Here is a 26,244-nt window from a genome sequence, read left to right on the forward strand (position 1 = left end):
ATGGTCATTCTGCAGCAGGTCAGGTCAAATGTTTTTCCTTCATGCATTTTAAAAGAGTTAACAGGTACATAGTGGGATCTGCCCTGGTCCTTAAAATTGTGTTAATGGGACAGTGTGGTTTTTGTAGGGTCGTGCAGAAGGCTGTAAGTAGTCCACTCACTAGTAAACACCAACACTCTGGCCTGCTGGAGTCACCTAAACAAGGTTAGCTAATTATCATTAAGCAGATCAGAGTTCAGCCACTGACATGGTATTCTGTCTGTCCTGCTCATTAACGCTGCTGCTCCTTCACTCTCCATGTGTCCATCCGTTTCACCTATACCCTCAGGCCACTTACTTTTATATATATTGTTCAAAAAAATAAGATCTGAATAAAACATATTCTAGTTTCTTCAAAATAGACGCCCTTTGCTCTGATTACTGCTTTGCACACTCTTGAAGGAGTTTAGCACTTGTTGGCCCCTTTGCCTTCACTCTGCGGTCCAGCTCACCCCAAACCATCTGGATTGGGTTCAGGTCCGGTGACTGTGGAGTCCAGGTCTCCACTTTTTGTTAAGTACATAACTCCACGTGTTCATTCATAGTTTTGATGCCTTCAGTGAGAATCTACCAACGTAAATGGTCATGAAAATAAAGAAAACACATTGAATGAGAAGGTGTGTCCAAACTTTTGGCATGTACTCTAAATCTGGGGAACAGGCGGGCCAGTCCATAGCGCCTCCATGCTCTGGACACTATGCTGACAGACACAGCAAACTTTCTTGCCACAGCTCGCATTGATGTTCCATCCTGGAGGAGCTACACTACCTGAGCCACTTGTGTGGGTTGTAGACTCCGTCTCATTCTACCACTAGAGTGAAAGCACCAGCAGCATTCAAAAGTGACCAAAACATCAGCCAGAAAGCATAGGAACCACGCCTTTATTGGGGATGTCTTGCTAATCTATTCCATTTGCGCAACAGCATGTGAAATTTTTTGTCAATCAGTTTTGTTTTTTAAGTGAACAGTTTGATTTCACAGAAGTGTGATTGATTTGGAGTTACATTGTGTTGTTTAAGTGTTCCCTTCATTTTTGAGTAAAGGACTAAGGACTAAGTGGTTTTATAAACTCTATTTTATAAAATATCTTATTTTACCTTATTTGTATTTACTAACTCACTCATTTTATAAAACCACTTAGTCCTGTTACTCAGGATTGCACCTCTTTGAGTTCATCCCATACACTGGGTGCAAGGCGGGACTCACCCAGGATTGGGCGCCAGACCACTGCAGGGCACACACACATACACACAAATAATTTACTTAAACTCCTCACCGTCTGATCTGGATTCAAACTCACAAGCTTGTAGGTGTGAGGCCATGTTGCTAACCACAGCACCACTATGCTGGTTCTTTATTTAAAACTCATTGTGCACCTTTTTATGCTTCTGAAATGAACTGAACTGTTGTCTTGAGTCCCAGTCTCAGCCACTACACCATGGGCACCAACTGAATGCATTCGTCTTCTTCCAAGGGAACCCCTCCTGTTTCATTCAGGAACTTTGCCAGTTGTGGCTGGTTTTTAGCACAGCTGGCATTCGCCACAAAACTGTTCCAATGAAATAATTTAACCTGCATGGATTTTTTTTTTTATAATTTATAATTCATTGCTCAAACACATACGCCATTTAATCAAGGCATGGCTCTGGTGGTTCCTTTGATGAAAATGCACAAACCATGAATAGAGGGATGCAAACACACACACACTCACAAAAACTCAATCCCAGATTTGTTTCTGTGGACAAACAATAGTTGAGATTTTCCGCCTGGTCAGCCGTGTAGCTGCAACGCTGGCCTCATCAGTGTTCCCTTCATCAGCACGACACTCAGCCTGTCAGCCTTTCTAGGCATCTAATCGCCCCTGACAACAGCTCCTTTTCAGAGCAGGGCTTCTGTGTCCGGAAAGCAGACAAATTATGCTGAAGGGATGAGCCATAGGCCCATATTTTGCATCAGCTGACTTTCCAGCTTTCCATGCGTGGCCTTTCCCACCTCACAACAGCCTGAAAAGGAAACAGAAGAAGATCTGACGAGGATCTTTTGACGAGAACCGGCCCTCAGAGAGTTAAGAGAGACAGAGAGTTAAGAGACTGTAGATGTCAGATCCACATTGGGATGAGAGATGTGGGTGCTGGGACGCTGAATTTGAGTATGGGAGAACGTAGGGCATCGGACGCCTGGGAGCGTGGAGCACGCAGGCTGAGCTACAAATGCTCCATCCTCATACAGGTACAGTCTGAGCTCATATAGTGGTCCGCTCACCGGAGACCACCAGGGGTCATATGTATCTGAATTGGTACTGCGGACAAATGTAAAAAGAAAGTTTCTGGAATTAGCTCAGAATATTTTGCAGGTATTATATGCATTAAAGTAGTGTTCTTAAGATATTTACACTGTAGGCTACATATTTTTTTCAGTCAAATTCTGACAGAACCAAAATGTAGTTTAACATTGACAACAGAGTGAATAAAAAGATTGTATTTATAGTTGGTGGTCCCAGTGAACCAGAATTTATCACTTCATTGATTGTAACATGGAAGAACGTTGTAAGTCGCTCTGGATAAGTGCGTCTGCAAAATGTCTTAAATGTAAATGTAAACATCAGTGTGACCTGTTGGTGACAACAACACAATTATTGTTGCTTTATGGTGTTTTTATGACGCTGTTAGGCTGTCCTTACAGCACTGTAATCTGCTGGTCATTTCCCCATGAATCACAAGTCCCAACGATGAGGATAATTTGTCCGTTCGGTCTCGCTGGATGCACACATTCCACTGCGATCGCAGCTCTCTTCTGTCCCAGTTTGGAGCAGGACATCTTCATCGTTCTTGTTTTAAATTGTCTCAAGTAGCAAAAGAGAGCCTGTTAGGATAGGATCAGTTTAAACCCAGTTGCAGACCAGTATTCAGTTCACCTGATTCTGATATTTACTGCCAACAATATTAAGTCTTATTTACTGTCAGTATTTTGAATGCAATGTTTTGTAATACAGCAGTATGCAGCAATATGGAAATATGTAAAATCCATATTTTAAACAGACACAGGAGGTGGGATTGTAAAGCAGCCAGTGATAAAATGGAATAGATCCATTGATCCAAAGTCATAAAATCAGTGATGCAGACATGTTTACTGCGAGGGAGTGGTTGGTTGTCAGATGTCATCTCAATCAGCCAGATTCTTACCCTGATGATGACCTTTCAGTCTATCTAAATGCTAATCAGAAGTGTCTCCATACCAGCCCCTCCTACTATACACACAATGCAAATTATTTCTTTTATTTTACTTTTTATTAATGTCAGGTTGCCTTCCTAATCGAATGTTCAGTGTCTATATGTCAGTATTGATGTTGGATTGATGGTATATTTACATTTAAATTTACAGCAATTGCCAGACACCCTTATCCAGAGCGACTTACAATCACTAGTTACAGGGATGGTAGTAATGGTAGTTACAATGGTAGTAAGTGGGGCTTGAACCTGGGTCTTCTCGTTCTTAGTATATATGTGAAAAGTGTCCAACATCAATAATAATCTTCAAATACTCGTGGAAATATATTTTGTAGTTTAGTGTTCCTTATAATATAAATAATTTTGTGGTTATGTTGCCATACTTTCTTTTACATCTTTAACAATCACTTCACTTTACACTTTACTTTCTTTTATTTGAATATGTATGTATCAGGCTGAAGTAGTTCTTAAAGTGGAACACTTTCACAGCAGTTTTTTTGGAAGGTGACATTTTTTGGCCTTAGGGACAAATACGTCAGGATATTAAGGGAAATTAAAGGAAACGTCGTATCAGCCTAGTGGGTAAGACACTCGCCTATGAACCAGAAGACCCAGGTTCAAATCCCACTTACTACCACTGTGTCCCTGAGCAAGACACTTAACCCTGAGTGTCTCCAGTGGGACTGTCCCTGTAACTACTGACTGTAAGTAACTCTGGATAAGGGCGTCTGATAAATGCTGTAAATGTGAATGTATCAATCGTCGCGGCCACGCAGCGCCGTGCCAGCATGGGGGTGGAATAGCAGCGGTCTGCCGGCAGGGGGCGTCACGTCACCGCCGCTTGACCCCACGGCCGTGAAGCGCCTGGGGTGATTCGTGACGTCAGCTGAGACACCGGTGCTTGTCAGAATTAAACCTCGATGGCCTGTGAACGTGCTAATTGTTCCCTGTTTTTGTCTTTTTGGATGGCCTTCTTAATGGCGTGGGACCAAACAGATCACCATTATCGTGCAGAGTCCGTTTAAAAGCGTACGCTGTGATGGTTAGTGGTGACGTTTGACCCGCATGGTCACGTGAATAACAGGGTCGCTTTGCGCCTGTTGGTTGTCATGTGAAACCGCAATATTTCTGGACCGGCGCAAACCGAGACGCGCGGCGCGCTGAATAATTGAGTGGGGCGGACACGAGCTCGCGTGGCCGCCAGACTGCACGCGAGATCCGTCTCGTCTCCCCCGCGGGACTCGTGCGTTGTCGTCAGCGCCGCCGTTCGTAAAGCCAGCGGCCAACGGCGGCTCTGGACCCGGGCGTGTTGGTGCGTGGATCCACGGGCCCCTCAGTCTTTATGGTTCTTCCATAGGGTGGTAGTGGCCTAGTGGGTAACACACTCGCCTATGAACCAGAAGACCCAGGTTGAAATCCCACTTACTACCATTGTGTCCCTGAGCAAGACACTTAACCCTCAGTGTCTCCGGGGGGGACTGTCCCTGTGATTATAAGTCGCTCTGGATAAGGGCGTCTGGTAAAAGATTCCATGTAAATGTCTTGTTTTAATAGAGTGGGTGTGTGGGGTTGGTACAGTGGACATATGGTGCCCAGCGCGTAATTGAAATTACTGCCTTACTGACCTCACTGCACACACAGTAGGGTCATGTCAGGTTTTCCCTGCTCTTGTAAACGTGACAGATATGTCTTGTGTGATTTGTGTGACAGAATAACTGGGTAAAGGGGGGGAGATGCGGTCTTTGGATGAATAATTGAGAAGGTGGTTGGTAATGTTGCTGGCCGATGTCTCATTTGGACGTGACAGCTGTGCCGTTGTGGTGTAGGGTTCACCCCATCTCTTCATTGATTAAGCAGTCAAGATATCTAGCTAATTAAAAAGCAGTAAATTTGAAGGGGATCCCCAGTGACCTCGGACCTTGAGTCTGAGCAGGTCTTGGAAAAGGGGATGGACGGGACGGCTGGGAAGCACAGAGCCAGAGGACAGATAGAGGGATTGTGAGGTGAGACTGTCCCCGGGAATGAAGCGCAGTGCATGCTGGGTGCAGGAAGCAATATACGGCCAGCTACCCAACCCAGGCCCTGAGATTTGGTTTCCTCCGGCTGCAGCCAAGGAAGGGGAGGGATGTGAATTGGTTCCCAGGTCTGGTTTCATCACGTAGGACAACGTGAGCCTGAGGACTTCGTCCAGACAGATCAGACCAGAGCTCAGGTTCTGTTTGCCTTTAATCCCATTGGAGGACTTCTGGGAATAGCAGCATTCTGCATGGAAAGCGTTCAGAAACACACCAGCTGAAGGACCAAGGAGGGAGTGAGTAGCTGTGGGGTAGAGGCGCGTTGTGTGTATGGACAAGAGGTCCCTCGATGCAGGATGTACAAACGACGGGATTATGTGGAGCTCTATGAGAAGGACCAGGCAAAATGGGTCCTTCTGAGGAACGTCAACACGGTTTTCAAGCAGTCCACGCTCCTGCCGGTACGTGCGTGTCTGTGTTACTCGGTACATTTGATTTCCTAAATAAATGGGCATGTTCTCTTCATATATTGTTTGTTGAGCTGTGTCTGCAGACATGGCTTTCCAGTATTGCTTTTCGCCTGTTTATATTCACAGTGTATTGTCTCAGCCTGTGGGACGCTTTTGTCTTACATTGTGTGTGTTGTTGCTATCCATGTTTTTTTTTCCAGCATTGTTCAGCACACATTCGGTACATCTGGCATTTTTCATGTGAAATAGTTTTTTTCCACCAGGGGGACTATGTCTGGTTGGATCTTAAATCCGGTCGGGAGTTTGAGGTTCCGATTGGTGCTGTGGTCAAGCTGTGTGACTCAGGACAGATCCAGGTGCTGGACGATGAAGGCAATGTAAGTTGAAAGGCAAAATTGCCAGCTTTGTGTGAATAAGGGAATTGACTACATGTGTGTTTTGGATTATGCAATAGGTGCATTTCATTCAAACACAGTAGCGTACAGTGCATGTTAAAATGTATTTTTTAACATCACACATGTCGTTTATTTTCCAAAACTAGCAGTTCACAACTTAATGCTTAATAGAGTGATGGTCTTATTAGTACAGTATTTTTATAAGCACAACAGGTTGTCCTGTATCTATATTTAGCAGACTCTCTTGTCCAGAGTTCTTTGTAGCCTATATCTGATCTTCATACCTACAGAAGTTACATAACACCACGAGACCTATTAAAGCCCAAACCAAATCCAAATCTAATGAAGTTAAAAGAGACAAAGTGAGAGCAGTTGCAGAACTTTCCTGCACAATATTTTTCTTTACCATTGTCAGGACATAGCCAACATGCACATCACAGAAACATGCCACGAATGCCTCGAGAAGTGCTTCAGTCGTAAAGAATGTCAGCCTGTGCTTAATGACAGTATCTTACTGAGGAGCCCGTAAAGTAATGTCCCAGGGGGACATTGGATCAATAAAAAAGCAAGACGAACAGTGTAGTAATTATTACTGTTTTTAGTAACTGGCTGCTGGCCTGATGGCGTGTACTTGTTCATGGTTTACTTCTATTTTCCAAATTTCTCCATCACCCTTCCTCCACTGCAGGAGCACTGGATCTCACCACAAAATGCAACCAACATCAAACCCATGCACCCAACATCCATCCATGGGGTGGAGGACATGATTCGCCTGGGAGATCTGAATGAAGCTGGAATCCTCCGAAACTTGCTCATCCGCTACCGGGAGCATCTTATCTATGTGAGTTGGACGTTCAATTGGTGGGACAGATTTTGTATGTTGCGATTTTACCTAGCTTGTTTTATTTCCTGTATAGATCAGTAGAACTGATGAATTGGAGATTTTGTTCGTTGTGTTCGATTGGATGAAAGTAAATACTATGAACAGATAATATTGTATCAGAACCAGAAAACTTTATTAATCCCGAAGCGAATTGCTTATGCTATAACTGCACAGAGGGAAAAGATAACAATTACCTACAATTGTTTCGTCTACAGTTACCATGGCATTTACACTGTTTCACCACAATGTTTGTAACCAGTTGAACATTTTCCTATTGAACATTTTGCGCAGTATCCGTTACTAAGACGTTAGCAGCAGATCTGTTAAATCCTTACGGTTAAAGCCTCCTTCGCCTTGACTTGTTTTCTTGAAGAACACCATACTTCTGGGCTATTTTTGCATTATGTATTCATTATGTATTAAGGATATTAAAGCGGTCACTGGCATCAAGGAATGGCTGTGAAGGGCTGTGCTTGTTCAGCAACAGCGGGTGGTCCCACAGTGCCTTGATAAGCAATGCACACACATCCAACCATCCATATGATGTAAAGGAAAACAGGATTTGTCAGACCAGGCCACATTTGTAGTGGTGGACACAGGTCAACATGAGCACCGTGACTGTGGTGGTGCAGCTCCATACACAAAAGGTGTTTAACGATTAACGTTTCGAGTGACACTGACCACTGCAGATCATGTAATGCATCTAATTAGTCATCCTGGAGAAGAAATCCAACAAAATGTGATAGTGCTTTTGAATGCCAGTTGGCACTGATGTACAGGACTTCTGTCCTTTTTCAATCGGACTCCTTATTCTATTTCATCTTCTTTATTGCTCTTAATGAACATCATCCCCTCTTCTCTTTCTGTCTCTTTGTCAAGACTAACTGTGGAGGAAGGGTAAGTATGTGGACTATATGCATGGTTGGGCTCCATCCATCTCCTCCTTATACGCATTTGTGTGTGTTAGCTACTCCATTTCAACATGGCCGCTGTGAGTACAGTATCAGGACACTGATACACCCAAGCCATTGTCACAAAAACATCTGAAAAGTGAGAACACGCTTCTGTCACGGCCCTGTAAAAGCTCCACCCCTGCACCCCTCTTTCATCATCTCCATCATCATGAGCTGTTGTCATAACCAGCATAGCGCAATGAAAGGCACGCAAATGGAAACAAGATGGCCTCCCCTTCCGTACATTGTAATTTTGATACTGTCTTCAAATCCCTCAGACCTACACAGGGTCCATCCTGGTCGCTGTGAACCCGTACCAGCTGCTGCCCATCTACACAGCAGACCAGATCCGCCTCTACACCAACAAGAAGATAGGCGAGATGCCGCCTCACATCTTTGCCATTGCAGACAACTGTTACTTCAACATGCAGCGCAACAACAGAGACCAGTGCTGCATTATCAGGTAGAGCCATGGGCCGCGCGTGTATCTGTTGCTGGGAAATGAATGTGTGAGAAGTCTTATGAAAATGTGGCTGCTGAGGAATGTGTCGCTCGGTGCGTCAGCTCATACGGTGAGTTCCGTTTACGTACCAGTCCTGTTTCATGCAATCTAGACTTTTCATTAAATGGATCGGCGTGTTTTTACTGAGCTCCATATTTTTGTGTCTTGCTGAATATACAGTATGTACAGTAATATCTCATCAGGAATTGGCCCCTTTCCCTCTGTCTCAATTTTGTTGATGCAGTGGGGAGTCAGGGGCAGGGAAGACAGAGAGTACCAAGCTGATCCTGCAGTTCCTGGCGGCCATTAGCGGCCAGCACTCCTGGATCGAGCAGCAAGTGCTGGAGGCCAACCCCATTCTGGAGGGTAAGGGATTCCCAGCAGTCTCCCCGGTGAGAGGAGAGAGGCAGATTAAAGCCTGATCCAATTTTCTGTTTTCTATTGGTCCTCCAGCTTTTGGTAATGCCAAGACCATCAGGAATGACAACTCCAGTCGCTTTGGAAAATACATTGACATCCATTTTAATAAGAGGGGTGCTATTGAGGGCGCCAAAATCGAACAGTACCTGCTGGAGAAGTCCAGGGTATGCCGCCAGGTAAAACGGTTTTATACCGTCAATCAGTCGCTGTTTTATTATATTTTTGAGACTCATTTACAATGTACTGCATGTGTTCCTGACCATTTCTTCTTGATGCATTTGCCCCTTTCCCTTCCTTTCCCCTTCTCTCTCCACTGTTAGGCTCAGGACGAGAGAAACTACCACATCTTCTACTGCATGTTGAAAGGCATGACTCCAGACCAGAAGAAGAAGCTTGGCCTGGGCAAAGCCACAGACTACACCTATCTCACAATTGTAAGATGAAGTTGCATTCGTCCCTACAACAGAAACATGACTGGACTCCACTCAGACACTGTGATTAAAGGTTTTGTCTTTCACACAGGGAAAGTGCACCGTGTGTGACGGACGAGACGACCAGAAGGAGTATTCCAACATCCGCTCTGCCATGAAGGTGCTCATGTTTACAGACACAGAGAACTGGGAGATCTCCAAACTGCTCGCTGCCATTCTGCACCTGGGCAACCTGCGGTACGAGGGTGAGCCAGCCAGAGAACTGTCTCCATTCTCTATATCCCGTCAGCGGTCCGGTCATGATGTCGTGACGTTTGGCCCATCTGTCACACAGCACGCACCTATGACAACCTGGATGCATGTGAAGTGGTGCGATGTCCTGACCTGACCACTGCAGCAGTGTTGCTGGAGGTAAGCAAAGCCACGTCATTTGCGAGTAATTTTAATGATCAGAAATGATAATAACAACCTCATTATGCATCAAAAACAACAGGATAGGCCTATTAAACGAATTACTAAAAAGCATGCAAGGCAATAGGATAGTCAGTAGAAATAATCTACTAATATAATGCTACACTTTTTGTGTATCTGTGTTTTGTACCACTCATTGTTCATTGTACATTCTGAATGTTATGCTTAGTCCATTGAATGTTCACCGGTACAAATGCCCTGTTGGTGTAACACGGGATCCAGAGACCTTGTAGAACCAGATTCATCCATAATTATGTAGTGAACCCAAAGATTATTCTGCTTTCTCTTTATTGCAATATGGTGTACTATTAATTCTAGACTATAGAGTGCACTTGTATGTAGGCAGCACCTACTAAATTTTAAAAGAAAAAACAAGTTGTACATAAATAAGCCACACTTGTCTATATGCCATATGTGTCGAAACATGAGATTTTAACAAGAGAATTAGAGGAATGTTACAGGAAAGAGTTGCGAGTAATGAATCCACAACTACATACATACCGCAAATGCTTTTTTAAAAAACATTTTAACAGTACTAAAGTTGTCTACTTCGGAATTGAACAGCCTGAATGTATGCCATTACTTTGTCACACACTTTCTCTGTGAGAATACAGGAAAAGCAAAAGCTGTTGATCATTATCGCCATCGTCTTCCTGTGCACTCAAGCTTACATGCAGCAGCTCTGGTTTCTTCTTCGACAGCCAGACTGATTGCTTTTAACTTGAAAGTTGCATCATATGCATTTCTTTCTACAGGGTGGGCCATTTCTATGGATACACCTTAATAAAATGGTAATGGTTGGTGATATTAACGTCCTGTTTGTGGCACATTAGTATATGTGAGGGGGCAAACTTTACAAGATGGGTGGTGACCATAGTGGCCATTTTGAAGTCGGCCATTGGATCCAACTTTTGTTTTTTCAATAGGATGAGGCTCATGTGACATCAAATTATTGGTAATTTCACAAGAAAAACAAGGGTGTGCTTTAACGTAACTTTATTCTTTCATGAGTTATTTACAAGTTTCTGACCACTTATAAAATGTGTTCAATGTCACCAACCATTCCCATTTTATTAAGGTGTATCCATATAAATGGCCCACCCTGTATATTGTCCATGATAATGGTCTATGCATGAAGCACAAAATGGCTGATCTGAAGAATTAAGTGTGAGTGAGTTTGCCAAAACACTGTTCAATAATTTCATTAGTTTGATATGGTTAACGTGTTAGTGGCAGGAAGCTAGTTATCCTATAAACATCCATAAATTAGGTGTGTCGTTGAAAAAGCTGCAGTTTTCAAATCGGCTTAAATGCCATAATTTAGGATAATTTATGTTAACTTATTCATTAATTTGTGCTGAAATATGTGAAATGTGAGATATGTGAAATTTGAGATCATACCAAAAACATGCTTTTCTATTTTATCAGATTTCTGTCAAAATGTAGTTATCTATTCAAAACTGATGCTAGTTTATGGCCAGTTCAGACTCATAGGCTTCTTCTGTTTTGTATGGTTGCTGGTGCCCTCTGGGAAGCACCATGACCATCTTCCTCCCTGCCTGTCATCTATTTTGAAGGGATTGTGCTCATGCTATCTGTCAAATGGTAGTGCCCCCTAGTGACTCTCTGCAGAATTGGCAGAACACGTTTAGCATCATGAATCGAGTACAAATCAGCTTTGTTTTATTCATGCGTTCCACTGGATGCATTAACATGTTTGCCATTGACAAGGTGGATCCCAAGGATTTAATGAACTGCCTGACCAGTCGTACCATCATCACCCGAGGTGAAACTGTGTCCACCCCTCTCAGCATGGAGCAGGCTCTGGATGTGCGAGATGCTTTTGTAAAGGTGAAAAAGAGAAATTTCACTGGCCATTTTTTTTGTCACTGTCTATATCATGGTTTGTCATATCTGGCCAAATCCTCGTACCTCGTCTGTTTTCCCCCTACGCAGAATGTTAATAAACATGTTGTATGTGTGATGCAGGGAATATACGGGCGGCTGTTTGTGTGGATTGTGGAGAAAATTAATGCTGCCATCTACAAGCCCCCGTCCAGCCAGCCCAAATCAGTGCGCAGATCCATCGGTCTTCTTGACATATTTGGATTTGAGAACTTCTCAGTCAACAGGTGAGGCATATTAATAAAATTTACATTTACGGCATTTATCAGACGCCCTTATCCAGAACTACTTACAGTCAGTAGTTACAGGGACAGTCCCCCCCCGGAGACAGTCAGGGTTAAGTGTCTTGCTCAGGGACACAATGGTAGTAAGTGGGGTTTGAACCTGTGACTTTGTGGCGAGTGTGTTACCCACTAGGCTACTAATTACAATTTCAGAAATGGGGCATTACACAGTTTCACGGCTTGGATGAATAAGGCTTTCCTTCCTCCGTTGGCAGCTTTGAGCAGCTGTGCATCAACTTTGCCAACGAGAACCTGCAGCAGTTCTTCGTGCGCCACGTCTTCAAGCTGGAGCAGGAGGAATACAACCTGGAGAACATCAACTGGCAGCACATCGAGTTCACCGACAACCAGGACGCTCTGGACATGATCGCCATCAAACCCATGAACATCATCTCACTTATTGATGAAGAGAGCAAGTTCCCTAAGGTAAAGTGAAAGTCCCAAAAAGAGAGTACAAAACCTGGACTGCCATTTACATTTACATTTTACATTTATGGCATTTGGCAGACGCCCTTATCCAGAGCGACTTACAACGTGCTTTCATGTTACCATCGATGAAGAGATCAATTCCGGTTCACTAGGACCCCAACTATGAATACATCTATTTTATTCACTCTGTTGTAGATTCTGTACACAAAGTTCGACAACAAGAAAATTACAATTTAATCTAAATATGCCATGAATTCATTGGTACAATCTGAGTTCTTTTTAAGGTTCTCTTATTGTACGCACTCCCTGGACAGGAAATGTTTGACATTTCGTGCAGATTTCAGCCATGCGCTGAGTACCTGCAGTAGAAGTCGTGACTCATGCGGCGTCACCTCTTTCCTTCAGGGCACAGACACCACCATGTTGAATAAGCTGAATTCTCAACACAAGCTCAACACCAATTACATCCCGCCGAAGAACACCTACGAGACGCAGTTTGGTATCCAGCACTTTGCTGGCGTGGTCTACTATGAAACAAGGGGTCAGCTATCGAATGCTTATTAAGTATTTCTATTATAAAAATGAATAAGATGCAGAAACGTTTCCTTTTATTAATAACAGACGACTGTCCACAGGCTTTCTTGAAAAGAACAGAGACACTCTCCACGGTGACATCATCCAGCTGGTCCATTCTTCTAAGAACAAGTTCATTAAGCAAATCTTCCAGGCTGACGTTGCTATGGTAACACCCTCACGACAAAAGCAATCTTTCACCTTCGGCATTAATGGAATAGCTTGTCTATTTTTAACACATACCTGACTAAAATGTTCTCAGATCAACAATACTTATCTTTTAATAATACATGACAATGGTAGCAATTCACCGTTATTTACTGATCAGAATTGACCAAGCACTCATTAATGATTTTTTTATTAGCTTTAGGAACATTGGGCGTGGCATCTGTTTTATTTGACGGTGTGTGTGTTTCCTGTCTCTCTCTGTGTGACGTACGTAGTTTCTGAGTGGCTATGGCATTCTTGGCCAGCCAGGCACACCCCCACCCAAGGTAAAACAAAACCAAAAGCCAATAGCATTATCATCAGTGTACCACCCGTACCACCCTGTGTGCCCATGTGTCATGCTGTCTGTGTCTCATGCACCGTGTGTCACCATCTAAACAAACAGTGTCACTCGTGTCTGGTCTGGCGCTCGCTCTTTGACCTCTGTGCTGTGCAGGATGCCAGGGATGAATGAAGCCATGTCTCCTCGCTTCTGTCCTTTTTTTTTTATGAGATTTATGAGGACAAAAATGTTTTTGGGGCCTCGAAGTCCTTTGTCCTCCATTGGAGACCTTAACTGTTTTATGAATACTTTTGTCCACCACGGCTGTAATCAAAGCGTTTCCTGTTTAATGAATAAAAAGGCGGCTCAAATGAAAAGGGGGAAAAGGAAGAGGGAGAAAGTGGAATTACAAAGCAAGACTTAGGCAACTAAGGATAGCTGGCAGGAAGTAAAAGAGGGGATCCTCTTAACCTCCTGCTTCCTCCTGTTCCTGGCGGCTGTGCCGGCACCCAGGGGGCGGAGACGAGGAAGCGCTCCCCGACGCTGAGCAGCCAGTTCAAGCGCTCGCTGGAGCTCCTGATGAGGACGCTCAGCGTGTGCCAGCCGTTCTTCGTCCGCTGCATCAAGCCCAATGAATGCAAGAAGCCCATGGTGAGTGGAATCGACTGGGGCCCGGTGGACCTGCCGACCAAGATCATTTGAGAAAACCGGAGAGTCTAGAACAACGCCGTGCCTCTGTCGCCTTCTGTAGCTGTTTGACAGGGAGCTGTGCGTCCGGCAACTCCGCTACTCGGGAATGATGGAGACCATTCGGATCCGCCGTGCAGGATATCCCATCCGCTACACCTTTGTGGAGTTTGTGGATCGGTACCGTGTCCTAATGCCAGGCGTCAAACCGGCCTATAAACAGGTGAGGCAGAGCGTGGTTTTTATAATACGGCATAGACGCTACCAGGTTATGGGGTTTTGGTGATTTACATTTACATTTTACAGCATTTATCAGACGCCCTTATCCAGAGCGACTTACAATCAGTAGTTACAGGGACAGTCCCCCCTGGAGCAACTCAGGGTTAAGTGTCTTGCTCAGGGACACAATGGTAGTGAGTGGGATTCGAACCTGGGTCTTCTGGTTCATAGGCGAGTGTGTTACCCACTAGGCTACTACCACCACTGATAAAAACTGTTTCATGTTTGAGACTCCTCAAAGCAGCAAACTTTGACTGTGATGTCAGTATCTGACAGTCATCCATCTTCAATTTCCAACAATCCTCAAAGGGTTTCTGTGTTGAGCTCCTGTTGGCCGCTTTTTGTTCCCTGGTTGATGAGCTTCTAATGTAGCTCCTTGTGATGATGAGAAGTCATGAGCAGTCATGAAGGTAAAAAGAGGCGACTCCTGTTTTTTATGTCCTTCAAATTGTCACAGTCTCCATGCCGCCATAGAGTAGGTGTGCCAAAGCTGAATTATGTCCAGAACCACTGGTCTTATTGAGCAGCTTGTATAGTGGAACAAATCACTGGCTCTGGCAGATATATTGATTTGTGTAATGAATTACTTCAGATTGATACTGATAAACAGACCTGCTGCCTCGCTTCATTTTGTTTGATTTGTGATTTGTTTCTGACATTAATTTTGTCCCTGCTTCTCAGGAGGACCTGAGAGGAACTTGTCAACGGATCGCAGAAGCAGTTCTGGGACGTGACGATGATTGGCAGATGGGCAAAACTAAAATCTTCCTCAAGGCGAGTACATTCTGGATCTTCGTTTGTATTATGAAACAATACGCAACTATGGGAGATCAGTGACCTCCTTGCCTGGAAAAGCTGTGGTGCAGTGTGATAATGACCAGACAACATGATCACTGTTATTCTATCCAGTTGGTCACTAGTCAGCTTGTTGCTCTTGGTCATCATGGATTGAAAAGGTCTGTTTTGATTCGCTGGTCAGCGGAAAGACAGCCTGGAGGCAAAGGTTAGAGGGCCGTGTCCATCAGTGGTTGTCCACCATGCAAGGCTTATCACAACATCCAGCCCCTGGAACAGGAAGCAAGGGCAGTGACAACACATCCCAACAGGAAGTGACTCCAAGAGTAAAGAGCATGTGGAGATGTCATGAAAAACTGTTGCTGCCTTTTTTTTAGAATCTACATTTGATGAGCGCTTTTGATATGTAACATGGTCAATCTGCACAGCTAATGTCCCGTTTTTCAGTTCAGGGACAGAGGTCGACCATCTAAAACTATTTGCAACGTCTTATTTTTCAGGACCACCATGACATGTTGCTGGAGATCGAGAGAGACAAGGCCATTACTGATAAGGTCATTCTTATCCAAAAGGTCGTCCGAGGATTCAAAGATCGGTATGAAGAACACATATAAACATGTAAAACATACTGTAAAACTTTCTCTCTTTTTCATTACAATGTTACCCAGATTCAGAATACAGCTGCCGCGGTATAAAAATGTATATAAAACCTGGACCACAAGATCACTGTAATTTAAATGTTCAAAATCATCATCCTTTACATCATATCCGACAGTGTGCTTTTTGACATCTGGAGAGTTGATTTTTCCTGCCTTTTCCTCAGATCCAACTTTTTGAAGATGAGGAAATCAGCCGTGCTCATCCAGAAGACATGGAGGGGTTACCACTGCCGTAAAAACTACGATGCAGTATGTCCACTCTTTCAAACAGCCTCATTAGTAATCACAGTACCTACAGGAGTTTTATTCTGAAACGCTGCTCTCTCTGCAGATGCGTGCAGGCTTCTCACGTCTCCAGGCTCTGTATCGCTCTCGGAAGCTCTACCAGACCTATCACGTGGCCCGCCAGCGCATCACCCACTTCCAGGCACGTTGCCGGGGTCACCTGGTGCGAAGGGCTTTCAGACACCGCCTCTGGGCCGTCATCACCATCCAGGCCTATACCAGGGGCATGATCGCCCGCCGGCTTTACAAGCGACTCCAAGGAGAGGTCAGGTTTTATCTCACTCTGCCAAGTTCTCAGTTCCTTCCTCAGGCTTTTAAGTGTAAGTGTCTGATTATGACTGGAATTGAATTCTGTCCTAATATAAACCACACCCTTGTACATTGAGATCCAGCAGAAAGCAAACTTGCCAGATCTCCATTGACTGAATTTATTTTTCTCTGCACTTCTTCAGTATCGACGAAGGCTGGAGGCAGAGAAGATGCGCCTGGCTGAAGAGGAGAAGCTGAGGAACCAGATGAGTGCCAAGAAAGCTAAAGCCGAAGCTGAGAAGATGCACCAGGAGCGTCTGGCCAAGTTGGCGCGAGAGGATGCCGAGCGGGAGAAGAAGGAACGTGAGGAGGTGCGCAAGAAGAAGGAGATGGTGGAGCAGATGGAACGAGCACGACAGGAGCCCGTCAATGACTCTGACATGGTGGACAAGATGTTTGGATTCCTGGGCACCACCAGCTCTTTCCCAGGCCAGGAAGGACAGGCTCCAGCTGGGTTCGAGGTAGGTGTGCAGCGACAGCCTTCCATTCCATCCAGTAATTCATTCAGTGAAGTTCAGTGGACTTGAGTGTCACAGTGTCACTTCGACCAAAAACTGCTGCGTTAGTTCTGACTACTGCATGCCACACAAATAATATCTGACTTCATTTAAACCTAGTCTTGCCATAGCTAATTTAAATATTATGCATAAGTGTGGTTATATTTATATCAATAGATCGATTATGAGACATGATATATCGTATCATTTCTCATGGTGGACAAAATACAAAGTGTGACACCTTCCTTACTTCAGGGACATTTTGCAGTTGTGTACTCCATAGTGCTATGATACAATTGCAGATAATTGTGAGAATTTATATGAGTGTGTGTGTGTGTGTGTGTGTGTGTGTGTTAGGACTTGGAGCGGACTCAGAAGGAGCTTGAGGAGGAAGACCTGGACGAAGCCCTTCCTCTTCCTGAGGAAGAGGAGGAGGATTTGTCTGAATACAAGTTTGCCAAGTTTGCTGCCACTTACTTCCAGGGCACCACAACTCACACTTATGTGCGCCGGCCACTCAAACAGCCCCTGTTGTTCCATGACGATGAAGGCGATCAGCTGGTATGAGCTAATGAATCCACTTCAGTCCCAGAAATGACCTGTTCATAAATATTTCATGCAGATTTCAACCCGATCCTGAATTCCCACTTCATTTCACAATCTGTAATGACTGATGTCATTTTGTTTTTTCTGTCACTCTGTCCACCGGGTCTCTAGGCAGCATTAGCTGTCTGGATCACAGTGCTGAGGTTCATGGGAGATCTTCCTGAGCCAAAGTATCACACGGCCATCAGCGATGGTAGTGAGAAGATCCCAGTGATGACCAAGATCTATGAGACACTGGGAAAGAAGACATACAAGCGAGAGCTACAAGCCCTGCAGGGGGAAGGCGAGGTGAGTCACATTTGGCACTGTTGCTAGAACATGTAAGGGTGGTTTTCTGGTGTAATTCAACAATCACAAAGGTGTCTCTATCTCATGTTGCTCCTGCAGAATTCTCATTCTGACAGTAACAAGAAGAGTAGCGTCCGTCACAAGCTGGTGTCCCTCACGCTGAAGAAAAAGTCAAAGATCACTGAGGAGGTGAGCTGAATAATGTAGTGTTGTGAAAATAGTAGTAGCAGAAAATTATAAAGACTTTTACTACTGATTTCAACCTTGTGAATTCTTCACTTGGCACAAAGTTCTTTTTCAGTCATCAACCCACTATTGGGTTTTTGGGATTTACATGTCCCATTGCTTAGACTTCGGGTCCTTGTATTATGAATATGACTGATTTCCTTGCAGGTGACCAAGCGTCTGAATGATGGGGAATATTCCCTGCATGGTAACAGTATGCTAGAGGACCGGCCCACCTCTAACTTGGAGAAGCTACACTTCATCATCGGAAACGGCATCCTGCGACCCGGCCTCAGGTCTGAAGCGTCAGGCCACTGCTTACCTTACACACCACAACCCACTGAACACGCTGGGTCTTTTGTCCACAGAGATGAGATCTATTGCCAGATCTGTAAGCAGCTCAACCAAAACCCATCTAAGAGCAGCCATGCCCGTGGGTGGATCCTCATGTCGCTCTGCGTTGGTTGCTTCGCTCCTTCAGAGAAGTTTGTCAAAGTGAGGCGATCCTTCTACTAAAACATGTGTATCAGGTTTATCAGTTTTCCCATTAAAACCAGTTTTAAATGTTCTTTATAATGTTTTTATTCCAATAAATCCTGTCATCTTCCTGCAGTACTTGAGGAACTTCATCAGCGGGGGTCCACCAGGCTACGCACCATATTGTGAGGAGCGGCTCAGAAGAACTTTTGGAAATGGGACAAGGACTCAGCCGCCCTCCTGGCTGGAGCTGCAGGTAACCAGTCTCAGCATTTTCCCACGAGGGGATGTCTGGACCATCAACTGGAGCCTTACTTTTCTGATTAACCTTTTATTAATCTCATGTCAGTTCCCATGCCAAATTTCTCCACACAGGCCACCAAGTCTAAAAAACCCATCATGCTTCCTGTGACGTTCATGGATGGAACCACTAAGACCCTGCTGACGGACTCGGCCACCACAGCCAAGGAGCTATGCAATGCGCTGGCCGATAAGATCAGCCTCAGAGATAGATTTGGCTTCTCACTCTACATTGCCCTGTTTGACAAGGTCTGGTAACTTGACATGTTCATGCGTCATGCTGTAGCTCGATGGATGTGTTGACTTGTCTACTTTTTGAGGTAGTATGACCAAAACAAATTTCTCTTCAGACTGTTCAGCCATATGCCCCCCTTCCTTCCAATCAACAGGTGTCGTCTCTGGGCAGCGGGAACGACCACGTGATGGACGCCGTGTCTCAGTGTGAGCAGTACGCCAAGGAACAAGGGGCCCAGGAGCGCAACGCCCCATGGAGGCTGTTCTTCAGGAAGGAGATCTTCACACCCTGGCACAATCCCTCCGACGACAACGTGGCCACCAACCTCATCTACCAGCAGATCGTGCGAGGGGTGAAATTTGGGGAGTACCGCTGTGATAGGGTAAGAGCCATATGGCCTCACTGTATATTAATATATTTCTGGCTGCTGGAGACTATACTGTTTCATACAGTAACTAGTACTAGACATTTTGCAATTTTAAGGAGGGAAAATCTTTCTCTCTTTCTCTGACTTTTCTGTCACTTTCTGTCTTTTGCCGCTGCTTTTCTTTTTCTACTGTCCTTTCCCATGCTCACTTTCTCACCCCGGAGGAGGATGACTTGGCAGAGCTGGCATCTCAGCAGTACTACGTCGACTACGGGTCTGAAATCCTCGTGGAGCGCCTGTTCAGCCTCATTCCATCCTACATCCCAGATCGTGAGATCAGCACAGCCAAAACGGTGGAGAAATGGGTCCAGTTCATCATGGCTGCCCATAAAAAGGTGAAATGCTCTTCGGATAGACCACATATATGCATCCTAATTTGCTGCATGTATGTTTTTGTTGAGCTATTCCTTTTCGGCATAAAAATATAGAAATAACAAATGTTTTTGACACACAGGGTATTTACGCTCAAAACAGGATGGACCCACAGAAGGTCAAAGAAGAAGTTGTGGATTTTGCACGATATAAGTGGCCTTTGTTATTCTCAAGATTCTATGAAGCCTTCAAATTCTCAGGCATATATATTTTACATTCATTTTTTTTTTCCAAATGTGAAAAACAAGAATGATTAAAAACTTTCTAAATTCAGGCCCCAGTCTACCGAAGAACGATGTGATCGTGGCCGTGAACTGGACGGGCGTGTACTTTGTGGACGAGCAAGAGCAAGTTCTTCTGGAGCTTTCTTTCCCAGAAATCACTGCGGTTTCCAGCAGCAGGTAACATCAGTCGTAGACCTGCCAGTAGTTTGCGGTTGTTTATTAGGATGGCAACTTATGACGACTCCCACAGGTCATTATTTTCCTGCCTGTTTTCCTCCTCAGTAGCTGGCAATAGTAGAGCCTGTTCCCACAGAAATGCTAGAACTTTCATTTCTAAAGCGGCTGAATTTATTAATATTCATTTTGTTCTGGCATGACTGCAGAAATGCATTAAGAGGATGCCTCATCATGAATATGTTAGAATGCAATAAAAATGATGGGGACTGTATTAGTTATGCATGAGTTACTTGTGTGGAACGGTATTTGAGAAAGTCCTCCTGAGGTCAAACTCAAAATAAGAAAATGAGTAAATATTCAAAAGCTTGATAAATAACTATGATTATATTTCATCTGCTCTCAAACTGCATTTTAATCCGTTTTCAGAGGAGGAAAACTCCAGGCTCAGAGTTTCACCTTAGCAACCATAAAGGGGGACGAGTACACATTCACCTCCAGCAACTCCGAGGACATCCGAGACCTGGTGGTCACCTTCCTGGAGGGTCTCAGAAGCAGGTCAAAGTTTGTGGTGGCCCTACAGGACAACCCAAATCCTGGTGAGTTGGACAGACTGTGAAATCAGTTTTATCTTTAATGTAAAAATCATACAGTATAAATACTTTCCCATTCATTAGTACCGGGTTGTTTAATGCACAGCTCTCAAGGTCCAATACTGCTGTTTTCTATGCCTTATTATGTCAGTTAGAATCATGACATGGCCTGTATTTGGTGTCAAAACTGACATTTAGAAAATTATTTTTGGGTCAGTATTCTGATTGTAAACACCTATGCCTGCACATGACTGTAGTAATGCATCTAGAAACTAGAATGACTAATGATATAATTAAAAAGGTCTTCTGCTCTGAACCCCTCCAATTATAGTTTTGTTTATTTACTTCCCATCATGTTCAGAGACAGTTTAAAAATCGAATGTTCTGGTTATTTTTCGATATTTGTGGTTTATTTTAGTTGCCGATGACTCCACCTTCCTGAGCTTCATCAAAGGTGACCTGATTGTCCTGGACCAGGACACAGGGGAGCAGGTGATGACTTCAGGGTGGGCGCATGGCATCAACGACAGGACCAAGCAGAGGGGCGACTTCCCAGCCGACTGCGTCTACGTTCTGCCCACCGTCACCAGGCCCCTGCCAGACATTGTGGTCAGACTTCATCCTGATTTCTAAAGAAATGATGTTCCTGACTCAAGCCAACTCTGTCTCACTCTCTCTTTCTCTCTCCTGCTCCTGCTGTACGACTCAGGCTTTGGTTACGATGACACCGGACCAGCGGCAGGAGTCCATGCGGCTGTCCCACAGTGTCCTGGTGGAGAGTGAGGAGCGGGTGAAGCCGTACACACTGGAGGAGTTCTCCTACGACTACTTCAGGTGACCAGACCCTCTATCCAGAACTGAATTTGCTCTACCCTCTTTTGAAGGGTGTTGTGATACCACCGTGAGGGGAAATATTGTAAAATTAATTAAACCAATAACATTCATGCAATAAAAAATTTAAAATGTAAATGTAATTATGTCATATTTCTCTGGCCAGACCTCCCCCAAAACACACCCTGAGCAGGGTGATGATCACCAAGAACAGAGGTAAGGACAAGATGTGGAGCTGCACCAGGGAGCCCATGAAACAGCCTCTGCTCAAGAAGGTGTTGGGCCATGAGGAGCTCTCTCAGGAGGCCTGCATGGCCTTCATCGATATCCTTTCTACTTCATCAGAACATCAGGGCCTTGGGACTGGTTGATCATGCTTAGGTAAAGCAGGCATTTTAAGTGTGAGCTGTAAACTCCCCATCAGTGGTTCTGTCCTGCAGATGGAGCCCCATAACGTAGCAGTGTATGCTGGAAACATCAAAATGTCCACATCCTCAGGCAATTCTTCAAAGGACAACATGAGACCGCAGCTCCTGAATCATTTTTACCTTAACCTGTGTGCACCAATAATGAAGTACATGGGCGACTACCCATCCAAACGAACTCGTTCTGTTAATGAGCTCACTGACCAGATCTTTGAAGGAGCACTGAAGGCGGAGCCTCTCAAGGATGAGATCTACTGTCAGATTATCAAACAGCTGACAGACAACCATGTCAAGTAAGAAATGCACACCAGAGCACATGACCACACTCCCAGTAAAGTCACATCAAACTAAACTGAGGCCATTGGAGAAGAACAGAGTCGTTTTTTGGACACATTCTATAGGACTCTTTAAAAACAACCACATGTAAAAACGGAATGGTGGTAATCTAGTATGTAACACAATCACCTATGAACAATAAGAACACAGTCACATGTTCAAATCCCACTTTCTACCATTGCGTCCCTGAGCAAGACACTTAACCCTGAGTGTCTCCAGGGGGACTGTCTCTGTCACTACTCATTGTAAGTTGCTATGGACAAGTAAATGTAAATGTGACTTGACTGCGAATTCTGCTGAACTGCCTTGTTTCTGCAGGTACAGTGAGGAGAAAGGCTGGGAGCTGCTCTGGCTCTGCACCGGCCTCTTCCCTCCCAGCAACATCCTGCTGCCCCACGTCCAGAGGTTCCTGCAGTCCAAAAGACACCACTCGCTGTCTCAGGACTGCATGCAGAGGCTGCAGAAAGCTTTACGGTGCTTGTCACCCTTCTCTTCCCTCTCCGTCACCGCTGTCCTCCACACAGTCCTCCATAGCCAAGCTCACATGCACAGTGAAGCCATTTGCCTGATTCACTGGCCTCAGTAAAGCTGTCTGATGCCACAGCATGACTTATTTTTTTGTCCCTTTTGTACAAAGGCTCACCTCATTTTGTTTCTCTCCCTTTCACTTCTTCAGCTCAGCATCTATTCTTGTGGTAATTGATTCCTCTGGTTGATACGGACTGATTACCCGTGTTACTGTATTGTCTTGGTGAGACAGGAATGGCTCCAGGAAGTACCCCCCTCATCTGGTAGAGGTGGAGGCCATCCAGCACAAGACCACCCAGATCTTTCACAAGGTCTACTTCCCAGATGACACAGATGAGGTGTGAGGACCTATACACTTTTTTCTAATGTTTCTACAGTTTCAATACAATACAATCATTTGGTATATGATAAGGAATGAAACACACTCCTTTTATATTTTGCATTTTATTTCTGCAAGATTAGTTATAAATTGTAAAAGAAAACTATGAAATTGTGAGCTGTTATATAACCATGCACCATGGTTACATAAAAGAATGCAATCCAGTGCACTGTAAGATGAATTGTGTCCAGGTGTCCGGGTCAGGTGCTCCAGTCAAGTTACATAACACACTTTTGTCAGTGATACAGTGTCTTGTTTTGTCCTCAAGGCTTTTGAAGTGGAGTCGAGCACCAAGGCCAAGGATTTCTGCTTGAACATCTCCACCAGACTGCTGCTCAAGTCACCTGAAGGCTTCAGCCTATTCGTCAAAATCTCAGACAAGGTGCGAAATCACCTTTAAACCCTGGCTCTGATCTGCCTGTGCCTGGAGAGCAGGTCTACTATAGGAGAATCCCAGTGCCCCATCAGGTCTTGTTAATTAGCACATGAGAAGATATGGTGGGCTAATGACGCATAATTAACCTGGAACAACGATGGTAATTCGGTTCATGTCAGAGGGGCAGGAAGTTAGATCATTTTCTTTTTCAGGTGATAAGCGTGCCTGAAGGTGACTTTTTCTTCGACTTTGTAAGACATCTCACTGACTGGATCAAGAAAGCCAGGCCTGCTAAGGATGGTAAGTCGTAATGGCTGAAGCTCAGTGCTCTGTTTAGTTATTACATTAAAGCGTACCTCAATTTTGTGATTTGTAGGTGATATTACATCTTTCTTTCAGGAATTGTACCTTCCCTGACCTACCAGGTGTTCTTCATGAAGAAACTGTGGACCAACACGATCCCGGGAAAAGATTCCTTTGCAGACTCTATTTTCCACTACTATCAGGTGAGCAGGGGACGACTTATTTTAGCCTTTTATGGGGGTGTGTTGCACTGAATGGATGGACGCATGGGTATAGGTGTATATTTACAAGGGCCTGCACTTTAGTTGACAAGGTGTGGATGGTGGAGGAAACGCGGTTCTTACTGCAGCCGCAGTGCAGCTCCAGCACATCACAGGGGTTACCAGAATGACACAAGCATGGATTTTAATGCAGCTAAAATATATTTAGAATAAATGGGAACTTTACCAAAAATTGCATTACAAGCATGGACAGTATTTTGATTAAGCTGCGTGTTGAGAACTTTCTAACATCCAACCCAGAGGCTCAGGATCTACAATGATGCTGCTGACAGTCTTTGTATGATTTATTGCCTTAAAATGCGGTTTAATAGGAGTTACATAAAGTATGTGTTGGCATGTTTATTGACACACATTGTTGCAGTTACATGACACTTGGTGCTGTAAAAAGATTTGACTGAAATAACCAAAATATGTTTTTTCTTAAGCTAAGTAACAGTATTTTCCTGTTTTGGCCTTAGGAGCTTCCGAAGTATCTCCGTGGGTACCACAAATGTTCCCGTGAGGAGGTCTTCCAGTTGGGGGCACTAATCTACAGAGTGAAATTCGAGGACGACAAGTCCCATTTCCCCAGCATCCCTAAGATACTGAAAGAATTAGTTCCCCAGGACCTGATTCGCCAGCTCTCACCTGATGACTGGAAACGGGTAACAACTCCACCAAATGTAGATTTTGTTCCTATGTGGTTCCAGTGTGGTACAGTGAACTTACAGTGAAGTTTTTTTCTCTGCTCTTTGTAGTCTGTTGTAGCCTATTTCAACAAGCATGCTGGGAAGACGAGAGAGGAAGCGAAGCTGATCTTCCTGAAGATCATTTTCAAATGGCCCACGTTTGGTTCAGCCTTTTTTGAAGTGAAGGTGAAACATTATCTACAGTCAAATATATTTTAGTTTGATTATAAAATCACAGTTTTGCATGCTGCATTGCAGTTTTCTGAACCAACTTGGTATTTATGGAAAATGCTCAAGGGATTTTATGTACAAAAACACAGCACAGATGACCCAGGATGATCCAAATTTTTTTGACAAATGACTGTGCCTGGGCTGCTCCTTCGGGAGCTGAGTGGGAAGATCTGCAGGAATCGGATATCATTTATTTTCATTGCTTTTTCTCCCCAGCAAACCACTGAGCCCAACTTCCCAGAGATCCTTCTCATAGCAATCAACAAGCATGGAGTCAGTCTGATAGACCCTAAAACAAAGGTGAGAGTTCTTATAAGGCTGTGGGTTCAATATTTGTATCCTGTCCTGAAGATGCATCCGAGTAATTTCCTTTCTGTAATCTCACCCACCAGGACATTCTAACCACACACCCATTCACAAAGATCTCTAATTGGAGCAGTGGGAACACCTACTTCCACATCACCATCGGCAACCTGGTGCGAGGAAGCAAACTGCTGTGCGAGACGTCATTGGTGAGGAACATGAGACAAACTAATCTTTCACCATTTTCTGTAATGCACACAGAAAAAAAACAAGTATGTATGAGACAGAACCCCAATTACTCCAAAAGTGTGGTCCGATTGTCCACTTTTTAACATGCTTTTCTGTGGTTTGAGGCCACTCATTGTGCTCATCAGTAATTTTTTCAGCTTGGAAATATATGTGTGGATTTTAAGGTTTAAGCAAACAGATAACAATACCTGATAATTCTGACCTGGCATTGTGATTGGCTGAGAAGCATATTTGGAACCATTCCTCTTATCCCTCATCCCTCTCCCACATATTCATATATATATATACACACAAACACACACCATGGCACCATAAGAAGTCTAATTTCTGCAACAAACTTCACTGCTGACAGCTTTGTTGTAGATTAATTCTCTTTTCATTTGTATGCTTATTATCACAACAGTATATAAAATGT

The 26,244-nt window shown here is 44.3% G+C and overlaps 1 protein-coding gene across 7 annotated transcripts in view; it reads left to right on the forward strand.

Annotated features, from left to right (window-relative positions):
- The window catches only part of myo7aa (myosin VIIAa), a 27,672-nt gene continuing 1,428 nt past the window's right edge, over positions 1-26,244 (forward strand). The window contains exons 1-47 of one of the 7 annotated variants that reach the window (XM_028962921.1): positions 1-18; positions 6,015-6,128; positions 6,835-6,987; positions 8,261-8,445; positions 8,729-8,850; positions 8,938-9,080; positions 9,225-9,338; positions 9,427-9,580; positions 9,670-9,746; positions 11,538-11,657; positions 11,796-11,938; positions 12,211-12,421; positions 12,830-12,965; positions 13,060-13,166; positions 13,441-13,491; positions 14,001-14,138; positions 14,239-14,397; positions 15,135-15,227; positions 15,749-15,843; positions 16,072-16,156; positions 16,239-16,457; positions 16,645-16,962; positions 17,356-17,559; positions 17,716-17,892; positions 17,992-18,081; positions 18,286-18,413; positions 18,486-18,612; positions 18,731-18,850; positions 18,970-19,143; positions 19,284-19,511; positions 19,721-19,891; positions 20,011-20,128; positions 20,203-20,329; positions 20,756-20,925; positions 21,338-21,528; positions 21,629-21,753; positions 21,917-22,074; positions 22,315-22,468; positions 22,830-22,985; positions 23,272-23,377; positions 23,687-23,800; positions 24,007-24,094; positions 24,194-24,300; positions 24,837-25,022; positions 25,116-25,232; positions 25,494-25,577; positions 25,670-25,789. In XM_028962921.1, coding sequence (XP_028818754.1) covers positions 1-18; positions 6,015-6,128; positions 6,835-6,987; positions 8,261-8,445; positions 8,729-8,850; positions 8,938-9,080; positions 9,225-9,338; positions 9,427-9,580; positions 9,670-9,746; positions 11,538-11,657; positions 11,796-11,938; positions 12,211-12,421; positions 12,830-12,965; positions 13,060-13,166; positions 13,441-13,491; positions 14,001-14,138; positions 14,239-14,397; positions 15,135-15,227; positions 15,749-15,843; positions 16,072-16,156; positions 16,239-16,457; positions 16,645-16,962; positions 17,356-17,559; positions 17,716-17,892; positions 17,992-18,081; positions 18,286-18,413; positions 18,486-18,612; positions 18,731-18,850; positions 18,970-19,143; positions 19,284-19,511; positions 19,721-19,891; positions 20,011-20,128; positions 20,203-20,329; positions 20,756-20,925; positions 21,338-21,528; positions 21,629-21,753; positions 21,917-22,074; positions 22,315-22,468; positions 22,830-22,985; positions 23,272-23,377; positions 23,687-23,800; positions 24,007-24,094; positions 24,194-24,300; positions 24,837-25,022; positions 25,116-25,232; positions 25,494-25,577; positions 25,670-25,789 — 6,495 coding nt within the window. Of the gene's footprint in view, positions 19-2,028; positions 2,269-6,014; positions 6,129-6,834; positions 6,988-8,260; positions 8,446-8,728; positions 8,851-8,937; positions 9,081-9,224; positions 9,339-9,426; positions 9,581-9,669; positions 9,747-11,537; positions 11,658-11,795; positions 11,939-12,210; positions 12,422-12,829; positions 12,966-13,059; positions 13,167-13,440; positions 13,492-14,000; positions 14,139-14,238; positions 14,398-15,134; positions 15,228-15,748; positions 15,844-16,071; positions 16,157-16,238; positions 16,458-16,644; positions 16,963-17,355; positions 17,560-17,715; positions 17,893-17,991; positions 18,082-18,285; positions 18,414-18,485; positions 18,613-18,730; positions 18,851-18,969; positions 19,144-19,283; positions 19,512-19,720; positions 19,892-20,010; positions 20,129-20,202; positions 20,330-20,755; positions 20,926-21,337; positions 21,529-21,628; positions 21,754-21,916; positions 22,075-22,314; positions 22,469-22,829; positions 22,986-23,271; positions 23,378-23,686; positions 23,801-24,006; positions 24,095-24,193; positions 24,301-24,836; positions 25,023-25,115; positions 25,233-25,493; positions 25,578-25,669; positions 25,790-26,244 lie in introns of those variants that run through there. The other 6 variants (XM_028962917.1, XM_028962918.1, XM_028962922.1 and 3 more) reach the window with 6 other exon arrangements.

The sequence above is a fragment of the Denticeps clupeoides genome, chromosome 19 (assembly GCF_900700375.1).
Source record: "Denticeps clupeoides chromosome 19, fDenClu1.1, whole genome shotgun sequence".
Taxonomy (NCBI): Eukaryota; Metazoa; Chordata; class Actinopteri; order Clupeiformes; family Denticipitidae; genus Denticeps; species Denticeps clupeoides.